Here is a 16,824-nt window from a genome sequence, read left to right as displayed (position 1 = left end):
TATTATAATAAAACCTAAAAAATACTTTAACTACAAGGTTATTCATTTATAATGTTAAGAAATGTATTTTATTCCTAATAATAAAAGTTTTAATAAAAAAATTAGCCATTTCATGCATAAAGGGTGCCTCTAACAAATGCCAGCAGTTTGCCTTAAACTCTAGGGAGCAGCGCCAACCATATTATTAAAAAAAAAAAAAAAAAAAAATTATTATATTATATGTGTATGTATATATATATATATATATATATATAATATATATATATATTTAAGACATGAAAGAAAAATAGTATTGTGATGTCGGAAAGCCTGTTTTCATTTATGCATTGGTTATCTACATTTTATACCTTACCTCCAATCCCTGCATGTTCCCTTACACATGCTGGGGTAAAAAGATAAATTTCCTATGCGGATTCCACTCCGTACCTGCCAACCACATACACTATATTAGCGTCACACCTCCAAGTTTAGAATTTTGAGTGCTTGACATAACCATGCATTATATTAACACAATGAGGTTCGACACTTCTGCCTCATCAACTCTCTACACATAGGTTGGACTGGGATACGGTGAAGGTGCCGGCTGTCAGGATCCCGGCAGTTGAAATACCAACACCGGAATCCTGACACCCTTTAGAATCCCCACACGGAACTCTGAAAGTACCAGGAGACGACGCCAGAGTCCCGACAGTTGGCATCCTGACCATAAGTAAAGCTGGTGGGTTAGGTTTAGCATCGGGGGGGGTGGGGGGTTAGGTTTAGGTGCCAGGTGAAGGGTTAGGCTTAGACTGCAGGGGTTAGATTAGGTTTAGGGTTAGTCACTCCCGGGGGGAGGTGGTTAGGGTAAGGCTGTGGGGAAGGAAGGATGAGGTTTATGCAGCAGGGATGGGGTGTTTGGTTTAGGCACCTGTGTGGAGTGTTTAGGGTTTGGCACTAAGGGGGAAGGTTAGGGTTAGGCAGCAGGGATAAGAGGGTTAGGGGTAACGGAGAGAGCCCACACTCACCCCTGTAGGCTTTTCACTCATCAGGATCGCAGCATCAGTATTATGACCACCGGGATCCTGTAAACCGGCATTTCATATTGAACCCGGTTAGACTCACACATGGGGTCCTGATTCAGATGTGGACGGAGGTGCTATCTCTGCTGCTTGCATGGAAGCAGCAGCAATATCACTAACATCAGTACTTTGCGGCATGCACCGCAGTTCCATCAGGACCTGAATCAGGTTGATAATGTGCACATATTCAAATCACTCCAAATCTAAAATGCCAGCTGCTTTGCATAAAATAGCTTACAGAGACATTCATACGTTTCAGGGTATGAGATATTTTTTGTATATTTGTCAATTACAGAATATTCCTTTATCAGGGTTGATGAAAAATTGATTTCAGAAATAGCATATTTATGATGAGCCATACGTAATTGGAGATAAGTACAGTTCTGCATTGGCTACAAATATGCCAGGTATACATCACATACACTTATGCCAATGTTTTTTATGTTTTATTGGTCTCGCTTGTGAAATCTGCTATTAAGCATCAATGATTCTAAAAAAACAAAAAAACTCTAATACAGCAGAAACAGCTCTCCATCTTGTGTACAAAAACATAAAATAATAGTCTAAAACACACACAAATGGAAACACAATATATGTCCAAGCAATACAGAAAACGCTTAAAAGCGTCAGTGGTGCAATCACTTTCAGCTTTCACTATTGGCCCGCTCGTGCTGCTGACCATCGTCGTCATCATCAGTGCATTTGCACCTGTACATAATACAGCTGCAGTTACGTAAATTACCCTTCCTGTAATCTACCTGGGGCATATGTAATAGGGTCTGAGTTTGCTAGAGGTGCAGGATGCCAGACAATCTAAGTTTTTAGTTTTTTTAAAGCCGCGATCATTCACAAGGCAAAACCATGCCTTGTAAACGATTGCCGCTTTTAAAAATAACATCCGAGATCGTCCGGCATCCCACACCTCCGCACGCACCGGCAAACTCGGACCCTATTACATATGCCCCCCTATTTAGGAATGCCCTTTATCTCCACATCCCACCTTTTCAGGAGTACAGTAGGCAGGCATCAATTGCCTGAGTCACGCACAGGTAGGTATGCAGGTGTATGTTTGCTTTTTGGGAATGCAAAGAACGATTTCATGCATGATTTGCTGTGCAAATTATAATAATATATACTGCATAAGACCCATTGTATCTACAGTGCTCATAGTTTAAGGGAACATTTAGATTTGTAGGTTTATGTTAGTGACTTCTCCATACATTGGCACTCAGTACACTGACTATTGGATCTTCTTCCAGATTTGTCTTCCTCACGACTAGAAAAAGCAAAACAAGTTGGAGCAGATTTTATTTTCCAAGTCACCAAAGAGTCCCCAGAGCAGACGGCACGGAAAGTTGAAGACCTGTTAGGGTGTATGCCTGAGATCACTATTGAGTGCACTGGAGCAGAATCCTGTATTCAGACAGGAATCTATGTAAGTAGACTGTGTACGAGTACTTCCCCAAGAATGTGTGGTGATACACGACATCACTTTATGATGTTTTCTTGGTAACACCAGCAGTGCACGCACACATATCTTTTGTGTGACACAATTAATGCCACTGTTTGCCAGATTGATAAACTGAACAAGATTATGTTAGCTATTGCTTGAGGAGGAATTGTACAGTTTACATAGAAAACACGTCAAATAGCAATTTAGTCAATTGTTTAACTGGATTCTTGACTAATACATGATGTTTGTCATACTGCTGGAATTTTACAGAAGAAATATCACAGTACAATATTCTTTGTGTAATATTTTTAGAAAGATAGCAACAAACTATTGAAAAGACACACCTTTATTTATTAATTAACTTTCCTATATAGCAAGCATATTTTGTTGCGCTTTACAATTGGAACAACAGTAATAGAACAAAACTGGGTAAAAACAGACAGACAGACAGTAGAGGAAGAAAAGCTCTGCTCGACCAATGGCAAAAGTGTGCAACTAAACAATGCAATGTGGGCGCTATTAGTAGTTAATATAGAATAATAGATTTAAAACAGTAAATCAACTATACAGATGATACACCTGCCCTTACAATATGGGTCTGGAAACCTGTATATAATGAAACAGAGAAAAACAAATAATCAGGGCACTCATTAATAGCTGCTGGTTTGACAAAAAATACATAAACAATTTAATATATTAAAAGTAACAGCAGGAGGGATTTAGTGGAGCATAGGGCATAATGTTTTTTTTTCACTGTATCTTACTGTGTGGAAGATGCCACCTTCCACCAGGGTGTACTGAATGATTTCTATATCACAATCTCCTAGTCCTCCAACTTCTTGCCTTGCTACTTACTGTGGCTAATTGCTCAGTAAGCTATTTCTGATGTGTGTGTGTGTGTGTGTGTGTATATATATATATATATATATATATTATGCTCCTTGGTAATATATATTAAATCACAGTGGGATCAGTATTTTATATCTTTTATTATCTGTGGCTACAGAACATTACTTTAAACACTCTTCAATGGTCTTGAGAGGTCCTGCGTGATAAGGATGTTGTATGAGAGGTCCTGCATGATAAAAATGTTACATGAGAGGTCCTGCGTGATAAAGATGTTGTGTGAGAGGTCCTGCTTGATAAAGATGTTGTGTGAGAGGTCCTGCGTGATAAGGATGTTGTGTGAGAGGTCCTGCGTGATAAAGATGTTGTGTGAGAGGTCCTGCTTGATAAAGATGTTGTGTGAGAGGTCCTGCGTGATAAGGATGTTGTGTGAGAGGTCCTGCGTGATAAAGATGTTGTGTGAGAGGTCCTGTGTGATAAAGATGTTTTGTGAGAATTCCTGCATGATAAGGATGTTGTGTGAGAGGTCCTGCGTGATAAAGATGTTGCGTAAGAGGCCCTGCGTGATAAAGATGTTGTGTGAGAGGTCCTCCGTGATAAAGATGTTGTGTGAGAGGTCCTGCGTGATAAGGATGTTGTGTGAGAGGTCCTGCGTGATAAAGTTGTTGTGTGAGAGGTCCTGCGTGATAAAGATCTTGTATGAGAGGTCCTGCATGATAAGGATGTTGTGTGAGAGGTCCTGCGTGATAAAGATGTTGTGTGAGAGGTCCTGCGTGATAAGGATGTTGTGTGAGAGGTCCTGCATGATAAAGATGTTGCGTAAGAGGCCCTGCGTGATAAAGATGTTGTGTGAGAGGTCCTCCGTGATAAAGATGTTGTGTGAGAGGTCCTGCGTGATAAGGATGTTGTGTGAGAGGTCCTGCGTGATAAAGTTGTTGTGTGAGAGGTCCTGCGTGATGAAGATCTTGTATGAGAGGTCCTGCATGATAAGGATGTTGTATGAGAGGTCCTGCGTGATAAAGATGTTGCGCGAGAGGTCCTGCGTGATAAGGATGTTGTGTGAGAGGTCCTGCGTGATAAGGATGTTGTGTGAGAGGTCCTGCATGATAAAGATGTTGTGTGAGAGGTCCTCCGTGATAAAGATGTTGTGTGAGAGGTCCTGCGTGATAAGGATGTTGTGTGAGAGGTCCTGCGTGATAAAGTTGTTGTGTGAGAGGTCCTGCGTGATAAGGATGTTGCGTGAGAGGTCCTGCGTGATAAAGATGTTGTATGATAGGTCCTGCATGATAAGGATGCTGTGTGAGAGGTCCTGCGTGATAAAGATGTTGTGTGAGAGGTACTGCGTGATAAGGATGTTGTGTGAGAGGTCCTGCGTGATAAAGATGTTGTATGATAGGTCCTGCATTATAAGGATGTTGTGTAAGAGGTCCTGCGTGATAAGGATGTTGTGTGAGAGGTCCTGCGTGATAAAGATGTTGTGTGAGAGGTCCTGCGTGATAAGGATGTTGTGTGATATTTTTATATAATGTACTGTTACTTTTCATATAATAAATTAGTTATATATTTGTATAAATCAGCAGCTATTTATGAGTGCCCTTATTTGTTTTTCAAAAGTGTGATAAAATATTTATATGGAATGCTGGAGTGTTTTTATTTAGTGCAGACTGTTTCAAGAATTTTCTAGGTGACAGACATCAGCAAAAGACCGTAAAAGGAAGTGTTGCACTCATCAATTTTACTAGGGTGAAAAGCAGTGACGCTGTTAATTGCACTTTGTACAGCTAGCATGGGTTATAATAAGATTTTAACAAGTTAACGGCAAATTTTATTTAAGTAACTTTAGAACATGTTTTTAAAGATATATTAAATATTTAAAAATATGTATGTCTAGTCAGTGTCTCACCCCCCTTCCCTTCCCCCGCAAGTGTCTGTAGGCAGCATTGTAACTATATGTCTTGCCCACCAGTGTGAATATAGCCTTTTGTGAAAATAGACCCTCAACGGCATTACCACCCACCCCCCTATTGGTAATAAATCCCCAGTGTCGCTTACCCAGCCCACATACACACACACACCTTTGTCCATAGGCCCACTATGCTAGTAACCTCACCGTCCTGTGTGTCCCCCATCATTGATCATGTAGAGCGTAGTTAAGGGGAGAGACTGATCATCAGTCCTCCCTGCTTCAGTTGGTCTCTGCACTCTTAAGGTACATACACCTTGGGGCAGTACGGATGGTGTAATGGTTAGCATTACTGCCTCACAGCACTGAGGTCATGGGTTCGATTCCCACCATGGCCCTAACTGTGCGGAGTTTGTATATTCTCCCCGTACTGGCGTGGGTTTCCTCCGGGTATTCCGGTTTCCTCCCACAATCCAAAAATATACTGGTAGGTTAATTGGCTCCCAACAAAATTAACACTAGCTTGAATGTGTGTGCGTGTACATGTGGTAGGGAATATAGATTGTAAGCTCCACTGTGGCAGGGACTGATGTGAATGGGCAAAATATTCTCTGTACAGCACTGCGGAATATGTGTGCGATATATAAATAACTGGTAATAATAATAATACACACTGGGATGATCGCTGACATTGCTGGGCTGAAAATCGCTCAATGCATACACACTGAGCTATTTTCCCCCCAGCCCAGTGATGTCAGTGGGGGTGATACCAGCAGATGAACGGCTGCCGCACACCAAAAGTGATCTGCTTTCAGCTCAAAATCGCCCAGTGTGTATGGGCCTTTAGAGATCAGCGTATTAGTACTTGGGGCCCAATTCAGATCTGATCGCAGCAGCTAATTTGTTAGCAGTTGGGCAAAACCATGGGGGTAATTCCAAGTTGATCGCAGCAGGAAATTTTTTAGCAGTTGGGCAAAACCATGTGCACTGCAGGGGAGGCAGATATAACATGTGCAGAGAGAGTTAGATTTGGGTGGGTTATTTTGTTTCTGTGCAGGGTAAATACTGGCTGCTTTATTTTTACACTGCAATTTAGATTGCAGATTGAACTCACCACACCCAAATCTAACTCTCTCTGCACATGTTATATCTACCTCCCCTGCAGTGCACATGGTTTTGCCCAACTGCTAAAAAATTTCCTGCTGCGATCAACTTGGAATTACCCCCCATGTGCACTGCAGGGGGCAAATATAACATGTGCAGAGAGAGTTAGATTCGGGTGGGTGATTTTGTTTCTGTGCAAGGTAAATACTGGCTGCTTTATTTTTACACTGCAATTTAGATTTCAGTTTAAATAATCCCCACCCAAATCTAACTCTCTCTGCACATGTTATATCTGCACCCCCCCCCCTGCAGTGCATATGGGTTTGCCCATTAGCTAACAAATTTGCTGCTGCGATCAGATCTAAATTAGGACCTCGATTTGACAGTGATGTCACTGACTGCTATATCACTGCCATTGAGCCACAACAGGAGGAGGAAACATGCAGAATGTATTTCCTCATTGACAGCCGAGGAATGTCCACAGAAAGCACAGTCGCATGGGATGTGACCGTGTCGGCGAAAGTCCAGCTGGCTTTGGTCACCTCCCATGGGATCTTTCCAGGTAAGTGGTTAAAGGATGATTTTAAGAACCCCTAAAAGTTTGCATGTTGAGTACACTGTTACCAATGTCATATTTTTCCAAATTTTCATTTTATAAATAGGCATATATTTGGGCATATGATGTGTGCCAGTGTTTCTATTTATTTTGAAGAACAGAATGTGAATCATCTTTATATCTGTATACAGAGGCAGAACTCTGGGAGGCAACGGAGTCATCTGCCGCCGGGCTCCTGCTCTGAAGGGGGGCACCTCTCCTCCCATTCTGTGACACCACTGAATTAAGTTAATTGATAGCTGTCGCTGTCTTTTCAGTGGCCGACTTCCTCACTGGTCCCTGCACCTTACAAATCACACCATTTTTATTATACTGTAGATACACATTTTACAAGTATCACACCCAGGATTAGAAACCACAACCTATTACACTGGAAGCAGACACCTTACTGATGGAGCTATTTGCTCCTGTATTAGAAATATGAGAATTTTAACTATATGAAGATACTTCTCTGACAATTACACGTAACTTCATATAGTTAGAATTCTCATGCTTCTTGTACAGGAGCAAATATCTCCACCAGTAAAGTGTCTGCTGTTAGTGTAACAGGTCATAGGTTCTAATCCTGGGTATGACTGCTAAGAAATGTGTCATTTAAAATAAAAGACAATTAAATGTATAAATACAGTATATACATTTTTTCAGAACACTCCATACACACACACACACACACACACACACACACACACACACACACACACACACACACACACACACACACACACACACACATACATATATACACACACACACACACATGCATACATACATACATACATACATACATACATACATACATACAGACATACATTTATCTTAATATAGGAAATAGGGGGGCACCAATATTTATCTTGCCTCCGGGCGACTGTGACGAACTTACGCCACTGTCTGTATATATTAACATGAACTACTTTCCCTGCTGCTTCCCACAAAGCTTCATTAGCCAAGGAAAACTTAATGGGTATATTTATTAAAGGTCAGTTTTTCATCTTTTATTTTTTGAAATCGATGACAAACTAAAGCTAAAAATCAATGTTGTGTTTCTGGGGCTAAAACACAAATGAAGTAACATTTAAAAATAATATTAAAAAATCATATGTAAGTGTATATGTGTTATAGCCCCTGACACTCAATATACATTTAGTGTAGATCGATTTTAAAATAGATGAAAATCAACCTTTAGCAAATATACTCGTATAGTACCACTGAATGTTGTGAGCTGACTGGTGGAACAGCCCTGGATACGTCATGGATTGCTTTCTTGGCTTCAGCATCTTTTACACAAGACACCTCACAAACAGATGGAGAATTTATTGGTAGATGGTGTACAGAGTTTTATAAGATTCCATCATTATATTACCATGGCTTTATCATTTTATTACCATAATATATTTAAGCCCACATGGTGTGGGCTTTTCATCTTGGCAGAATAAAACTAATTATTCTTATGTAGAAGTCCATATAACGAGAGCACATTTTACACAAACATCTCTGCAGTTATTGTTGCAGGAACTGCCAAAAGGAAGTAGCCACCTATCTTTCCAGTGCTCTAATCACGTGCAAATAAAAAAAAAAAAAATGGTAAGAAAAAAGTTGCTTTAAAGAGATTATGGGAGGGGGCAAACAAACAGATATTTTTGACATTTAAATTATAAACTGCATAACAATAAGTTGACAAAACGACTTGTTAAACAGTTGTCTGCATAGTCCTGAGTACCTGATTTAATAACAGCCTGATAACCCTATATTACCCCGATAGAGATAAGGAAAATGTATGATCAGTTTTTCCTCAGCCAAATTTAGCACCAGTAGGCAGTGAAAAGTGCTCTTGACCACAGTGGCAGAGGGCTGGATATTTGTTTGGAACCCAATGTACAGTACTGTGGGAGGAGAAACATAAAGAGTACACTAAAGGGCCCCATACACTACAGCGTCATTTCTGAGGCTAAAGTCGGATGCGATTTCCCTTGAACCACCCGGCAGCTTCCTGGGCGGCAGGATCGCATCCAATACATCGTATGCGGTATTTTGGATATGATGTATCGTATACGATCCCAGCCATGCCTGCGGGATCCGACATATCACAAGTGCAGCACTAACGACCTATGGGCTCCGATTCGATGATCACGGGACCGTGCATCGGATCAGATTGGATGTAAAACACATCCAATTTGCCACTTTTCATCCGATTTATCGGCCCGAAAGGTCGAAATCGGATAAAATCGGGCATAATCGTTCTAGTGTATGGGGCCCTTAAGGCAGTGAGACAAGCACTACTGTACTACACCTCTCTATAGCACTAGTAGGACAAGAGAGGTATGGACATTTGCCCTCATCATTTCCACCCTTCTATAGTTCAAAGTGAAGAAAGTCATCTTTCAGCCACTGGTCTGGGACTGATTTATTAATACTGTGCCCATGTTTTAAAGTAATTGACAAACACAATCCTGCAGATGACAATGGTTTTCTATAAAATAGATTTCAGCTTTTAACCACTATATACTGTAGTTAACACAGGAAACTCATTTTATTTTACTGTATAAAACAATTGTTTTTAAAAATTATTTTTTTTATCATCATCAAATTATGCAAACAATAGCTATTTAAACCCAATGCAGCATAATTTTTATAACAAACCTGCATATTAAGCCTGATTCAGATGTGGTCACAGAGCTGCTATTTTATGTAAATAGGCCAATGTTTTCTTACTGTGCATGCATCAGAGCCGCAGTGCGCACTTATAGTGAGTGAATTGTGATGCCGGTCGCACCGAGGAATTAGTGACAGGAAGACAGTGTTTGGAGGTGGTAATGGGGAGTGGTCAGGGAAACGCAGGAGTGTCACGGCCGTTCAGATGGCGTTTTCTGGGCGTGCATAAATTAGCAGTTGCAATCTTACTTGTTACTGGAGAACCCTTTGCATCCCAGGAGAGCAGCTCAGCCTGTGCGTCTACAGAGGCACTCAGACGCTGCAACATGACACGATTTGCGATGATGGTACCGGTGTATTAGCAATTATATGCCATCAGACAGAAATTATGTGATGGCAGTGGGCGTCCCTATGCTCAGGTTAAGTTCTGCCCATATTAGCATATAATCACAATTGTTTTCGGCAGAAGATAGTAACTGCAGAATCAAAAACAACCACATTTGAATTTGGCCCATTTATACGCATCATTTGATAATGAAAAAACAAATCATTTTGGGGGACATTCCTAGAAAAAATATTAGCAAGTTAAAGGGTTTATCTAACCTTTGGACAATTTTAATGTAATTGTTTGTACATGCACAATTGCAACTTTTGCTAATTAAATCACTTTATCGTTTCGGTTTCCATCTTATGCTTTTAAGCTATGTCTTTCTATCATAAGTCAGGGTTTATTCCTGCTGTCTCACATACAACATCCATGCTGTGCTCTGGCCACTGGATAACACGTTATCCAGAGATCACCTTTATATTGTAATCAAAGGCATCAATTAGAAGAGACTGTCATATAATAATGTGACTGAAAAGCACAAAAACAGACAAAAAGATAAAGCAACAAATTTAGTACAACTTGTAATACATGCACAAACCAGTAAATGTAAGTTATCTGCAGGTGAATAAAAAAAATATTTTTCTAAGATTGATGTATGCAAAAACTGCAGGTTTCTCCTCGTCATTGCAACATTGTTTCCAGAGTAAAATACATTGTAGTGCATGTGGATTTATAGACAAGTATCTCCAATTGGCATGGTAGACATGGGTTGGGTACGGGATCCCGGCGGTCAGAATACCGACGCCGGGATCCCGACCGCCAGAATGCCAGTAGGGAGGCGAGCGCAATGATGCCCCTTGTGGGCTCGCTTTGCTCGCCACGCTGCAGGTTCTATTTCCACTCCATGGGTGTCGTGGACACCCAGGAGTGGGAATAGCTGTGGCAGCGCTACCGGCATTCGGGATCCTGGCGTCGGTATTCTGAACACTGGGATCCCGACCGCCAGGATCCTGACTACATCCCGTAGACATAATGTCTCCTCTATATACTGCTTCATATGTCAACACTTATTATGATATTTCTACACAGGCAACGCGCTCTGGTGGGACTTTAATACTTGTTGGTTTGGGTCCTGCTCTGGTCAATGTGCCAATTGTAAACGCAGCTGTGCGAGAGGTTGATATCAGGGGCATATTCCGATATTGCAATACGTAAGTACTATCTAACACATCTTTAAATATTTAGAGGCAATATATATTTAGTTTGCTCTTCATGAGGAATCTCTTGTTTATTGCAGATGGCCAATGGCTATCTCCATGCTGGCTTCTAAGAGAGTGAACGTGGCTCCTTTGGTTACTCATCGGTTTCCATTAGAAAAAGCTCTAGAAGCATTTGAAACCACAAAAAGGGGTGAGGGAGTAAAAGTGATGCTGAAATGTGACCAGAATGATCAGAACCCATAGAACAAAAGGTTATAATAATATAGAATGACTGTTTATTATTTTTCATTACCCTTGTCAATTTTGTTCTGGAAATTTAGGACAAACTTGCAAAATAATACCAATAAAATGTGTCCTTTCTACTGTATATCTGAATACATGCCGCATGCAGTTTTCTACTTTTATCTTAATGGAATTATAAGACAATAAATCAAAATAGTTTTACATTCTAATTATGTATACACTAATGTAAGAGGCTGGTATGTTCTAAAATGCATATAGTAATGGCTGGCCTGTTCTATTTTGTTTAATGATCTCCATAATTGTCTTTAAATCCTTATTGAAATGTGCATTGCTTCCAATGTCCTTATTTCTCTCACTACAATCTGCATTTATTCATTTTGTTTAACAAGTATTCTTATATTAAACTTACTGTTTGCAAAATAACTCTATTTGCATTATTATTCTTAATAGAATCATTAATCTTTCTGTAACATAAACTGTCCTTCAGCACCCACCTTTTACATTATATATATATATATATATATATATATATATGTGTGTAAAATGGCAACATTATTGACTAACAATCAGCAGCATTTAATATAATTGCCATGAAGGAAATGAATGAAACATGAGGTGGACATAAAATTTTTCATAATAATTCCGACATTTTACTCCATGTTAAATTGAAGAGTTTATTATAATTATTTAGATGATCAGTTTTCTTATTGCTTAGAGAGTGCACCTGCATTTAGTTTTTTTCTGTGTAGCACTACAAGTTTCAGCAAGGTACAGTAGCACCCATTTTGTTTAAACTTAGGGAGTGCAATAAAGCCTTCCCTTCCTTTATAGGGGGATATCCAATTAGCCCCGGTAATTTACCAGGGCTAATTGTCCTGCCGGGAGCTAGCAAATTAGCCCCGATAAAATGCAGCACGCGCTGGCTTATCAGGGATTTTGTTTCACCTGCCTCCGGCAGGCAAAGCCAGAAACAGCCCCGTTTTCGTCTGAAAACGGGGCTGTTTCACACGAAAATACACAGGTTTCACTGAACCTCTGTGTTTTCGGGAGAAGGGGTTTTGTTTTACAGGTCTGTAAAAAAAAAATTGGTGAAACATCGGAAAAAAGTCAGAAAACCGGCCGTTTTTCGGACCCAATGTTTTTCCGGGGATAATTGGATATCCCCATAGTGTTTACATCACCAACTAAAGGCATGGCAAAACATGATCCATTTAGAGCAAAACTGTGATTTTGGCACCCTCGCCAATGAGCTGATTAGTGATTGAATTGTCTGCGGTATACTTAAGGACACAGGGGCAGATATACTAATTCTTGGAGAGTGATAATGTGGAGAGAGATAAAGCACAAACCAATCAGCTCATACCTGTCATTTTCAAACTCAGCCTGTAACATGGCAATTAGGAGCTGATTGGCTGGTACTTTATCTCTCGACACTTCATCACTCTCTAAGGCATAGTACATCTCCCCGCAGTCTGCAACAGTTATTGCAGGAGAGGGGGTTAATCAACACCTGCATGCTTAATTAACAGTCAGAAAGAAGCACAAGGAATAAGGAAAAAAGGAGAAATAAGTAATGTCCAATACACAGTACCTCCACCCATGCATACAATGTTTAAATGTGATGGGTATCACCTGCCTGAATGTGAAAAATGTCTTGCTTGTAATAAGCGATGCAGGGAATGCAAGCAGTGGAACCACTTTGGCAAATTATGCAGGTCTAAAGAAGGGCAAATGGCTAGACTACAATGTTACAAATGATAAAGTACCTCTCATGTCCCTGATGACATACCTGAAGTCCAGTAGCTGACAGAAGGTATACAAGCAGCCAAGTATTCAGGAGCTGAACAAGCAAATGTAGAACCAGGTCAATATCCAAGCAGGTTGTCAGATGTATGTCAAGGTCAGTACTCCAGCCGGTGATCACAGGTAAGCAAAGTATGCACGAACAAGTAACAAAGTAACAGGATCTGCACAAGCAGAATACTCAAGCATGGATTAACACAGTGCCTATTTACTAGCCCAAACAGGAAGCTGGATCTAAGGTGAATTCCTCTGAAATAACACTGCCATCTTGGATAAGGGCAACTCGGGAACCTCTTGTGGTGAGAGTTTTGATAATCAGATACAATTTTTAACTGTACCCTTCGAGTCAAGAACCTTAACGAGTGTCATGAAGTTAAGTTTGATAACAGAGCTAAATACAGTGTCTTGTCACAAGATCACCTACTGAAATGGAATCTAAATGCCCACATTAACCTTACAAATTCAGTAAATCTTGTGGCATATGTAGGTCAAATAATCAAGACTCTGGGTGCAGCTATGATGATGCAGTATTAAGCGCCACTCGGTACATTTTTCTTCTGTGTACAGCTATGATTGAATTCACATGCGCTGCATTACAATTGCATGTTATTAGTCATGTTAACTCATCGTTGGGCCAACCATATTTTATGAATGTTGGTTTAATACATGTAGGACTGGCAGTGCATGTGGGCCAACTAGAAAATACATAATTGAATTATTTCAGTGACTTGTTTGATACTAGCACCATTGGCAAGCTAACACGTGATTTATCATATGTGACAAGTGATTTATTACTTGTGATTTATCACATGCATTCCAGTAGCCATGAAAGATAGTCATTAGAGAATTTGACTGCATTACCAAACTAAGGGTCCAGCACCCCTTTATAAGAAACAACAGAATGGTTGACTGTTGTTGTGGATGCAGTCAATAAACATGGCACTGTCAAAATTGATTCTTAGCAAGACACACTTACAGCCTCATCATCCTCTTAAGACTGCTAAAAATGTAATCCCTGATATGCTTGGGACTAATGTTTTTAGTATCCTCAATGCTAAATGATAGTTTTCTTCATGACAACATTGGAATATATATTTTTTTATTAACAGTTTCTTATATACCTGTAGCACAGAAAATTCTGTTGCACTTTACAACTGTAAACAACAGTGACAAAACAAAACTGGCTACTAATAGACAGTCATAGAGGTAGGAAGGCCCTGCTTGAAAGCTTACAATCTATAGGCTGCATAATAGTTCACCAGACTGCAAAGGTTCTTGGTGGGCTGTATGATATGGTCACACTGCAATGTTGGCCTGGAGTCAGGAGGATGGAAAAGTGAAGAAAGAGAAAACATGAAGATATGTGTGGACTGTACAGTGGGGATGCAATTGAATAGGAAAGTTTATGAATGTAAGCTTGCCTGAAGAGGTGAATTTTCAGGAAATGCTTGAAGTTTTGGATACTACATGAGAGTCTTATTGTGCGTGGTAGGTCATTCCACAGAGTGGGCACAGCCCGAAGAAAGTGTTGCAATTGTGAATATGATTAAATAATGATTGTGGATGAGCAACATACTGTAGATCTTGTGAAGAGCGAAGGAGAGAATTTGGGATGAGTAAAGAGAAGTACGTTGGTGTAGTTTGGTTAATGGCCTTGTGTGTGAGTAAAAGTATTTTAGATTGAATACGGTAGAATACAGGTAACCAATGAAGGGACTGACAGAGTGAATCAGCAGCCAATGAACATCTAGCAAGAAAGATTAACCTCACAGCTGTATTCAGAATGGATTGTAGTAGTGAGAGTTTTTTGGTAAGACCAATAAGAAGACTATTGCAATAATCAACGCGGGAGATAATGAGAGCATGGATTACAGTTTTTGAAGTGTCTTGTGTAAGATGCATGTAGCAAGATTTAGAGACCGATTGAATGTGGGGAACAAAAGACGGTTCAGTCAAAGATGACACCTAGACAGCGAGCTTGTGTGGTAGGATTGATTGTCACGTTTATCAACAGTATTACAGATATCAGGTGGAAACTACTATTGGTCACAGGAAATATAATTAATTATGTTTCAGAAATATTAAGTTTGAGGTGCAATTGCATGTCACAGCAATTCAGTCTAATACTGCCTCTTTGTATGCAAATTTGTTTATGCAAATTTTAATCCAGATACATCATAGGTAATCTCTTTTTACTTTTTGGCCTCAGAATACAACTACTACTTTGCAGGGTACATTATTTTCCACAGGAAAACATCGGGGTGTAGAGATGGATCTTGATCCAGGCACCAACAGGCTAAAGCTTTAGACTGTCCTAGGATGCATTGGGGCCTCTATAACCCTGCCTCCAGGCACTGTGAGCTCAGTTTCGAGTTGGTGCCTGCATGAGCAGGTCACTTAACAGGGGGTCTGCACTGGGCAGCCCTGAAAAGCTTTTAGAAGACTTCAAGAGCTGCAGTTACATGTCAGGGGGACATTCTGTGCTGCGGTTTAGGCACACGGTCGCAGATGCTCTCCTGGTTCGAGTGGCTGCTCCTGAAGGGAGGAGGTAAGAGGGTTCCCCAGGCAGAACCTGCCATTAAATCGCATTCCAATCGCAGTCTAAGGAGATGGACTGTGATGCTGGCGTGGACACTGTAACCGAGCAGGGACCCCATTATATCCACCAGGGCATAGGAGTACAGGTCGGGTGTACTAATGCCCACTTTACTAAGACTCCATAGTACCAGGTGGGGAGGACCAGAATAGGGGAGAAGACGCTTGACCCGTAGCCCCTCCCCCAGCTCCAGGCGCCATCTATTGCTGGTATTCCCACCATGGAGCTGCCTCACACTCTCCCTCACTCCCTGACTGAGATGCTGGTTGCCATCTTCTAAGAATAGCTGTGACTGGTGTCCGGGACTTTACAGGGCAAGGTCTCCTCTGTAAATCCGCCTGTACATCAGTGCTGTGATTTTACAGACACTTAAGTATTCTACATGTCGATATTAAAACAGCGTTAGTTAAGAACAAGTGTACCTGTGCCAGTATATATTGTACGAGTATTCTGATATATACATCCGGTCTCAGACGGTGCATTGTTTTATATATATATATATATATATATATATATATATATATATATATATATATATATATACACATCTACTAGTCCAGTGCAGTTTTATTGTCTTACTAAAATAATTCTCTACATTGTCACTGTGATCGTGTGTGCCTGTATCTGCTGTGTGGATTTCACTTTCAGTGTATCCCAGCTTTAGCTATCGCTGTATTTTGTACCCTAAGGGACTAGGTGCGTCTGGGTCACATATGTAGTGCTTCACAGTATTTACTGTTAAGTGTATTCTACTCAGTCACATGGTGCTGGATTTATTTGCTGGTGTTGTGTACGGTGTACGCAGTCACATTGTACCCGACTGAGTCACTGGTGTTGTGTACTGTGTGCGCTGCCACATACTAGAGGATTTATTCGCAAGTATTGTACTCTGGCTGTTACGTACTCATATGCTCTGAGGTTACATTCACTGAAAATGCCTAACACAAAGAGCGAGGAATCCGTGGACGCTCCTGTATCATTCAGAGCATGCGCCAAGGGTTTGCC

The 16,824-nt window shown here is 40.5% G+C and overlaps 1 protein-coding gene across 3 annotated transcripts in view; it reads left to right on the top strand.

The window, feature by feature from the left end:
• The window catches only part of SORD (sorbitol dehydrogenase), a 70,742-nt gene extending 58,899 nt beyond the window's left edge, over nucleotides 1-11,843 (top strand). For all 3 annotated transcript variants that reach the window (XM_063926282.1, XM_063926281.1, XM_063926283.1), the window contains exons 8-10: nucleotides 2,318-2,493; nucleotides 11,047-11,168; nucleotides 11,255-11,843. In XM_063926282.1, coding sequence (XP_063782352.1) covers nucleotides 2,318-2,493; nucleotides 11,047-11,168; nucleotides 11,255-11,420 — 464 coding nt within the window. In that variant the 3' untranslated portion in view covers nucleotides 11,421-11,843. The remainder of the gene's footprint in view (nucleotides 1-2,317; nucleotides 2,494-11,046; nucleotides 11,169-11,254) is intronic.
• Nucleotides 11,844-16,824: the final 4,981 nt, after the last annotated feature.

The sequence above is a fragment of the Pseudophryne corroboree genome, chromosome 6, assembly GCF_028390025.1.
Source record: "Pseudophryne corroboree isolate aPseCor3 chromosome 6, aPseCor3.hap2, whole genome shotgun sequence".
Taxonomy (NCBI): Eukaryota; Metazoa; Chordata; class Amphibia; order Anura; family Myobatrachidae; genus Pseudophryne; species Pseudophryne corroboree.
The sequence above is the reverse complement of the archived record's forward strand: the minus strand, read 5'-3'. Positions and strand labels throughout refer to the sequence as shown.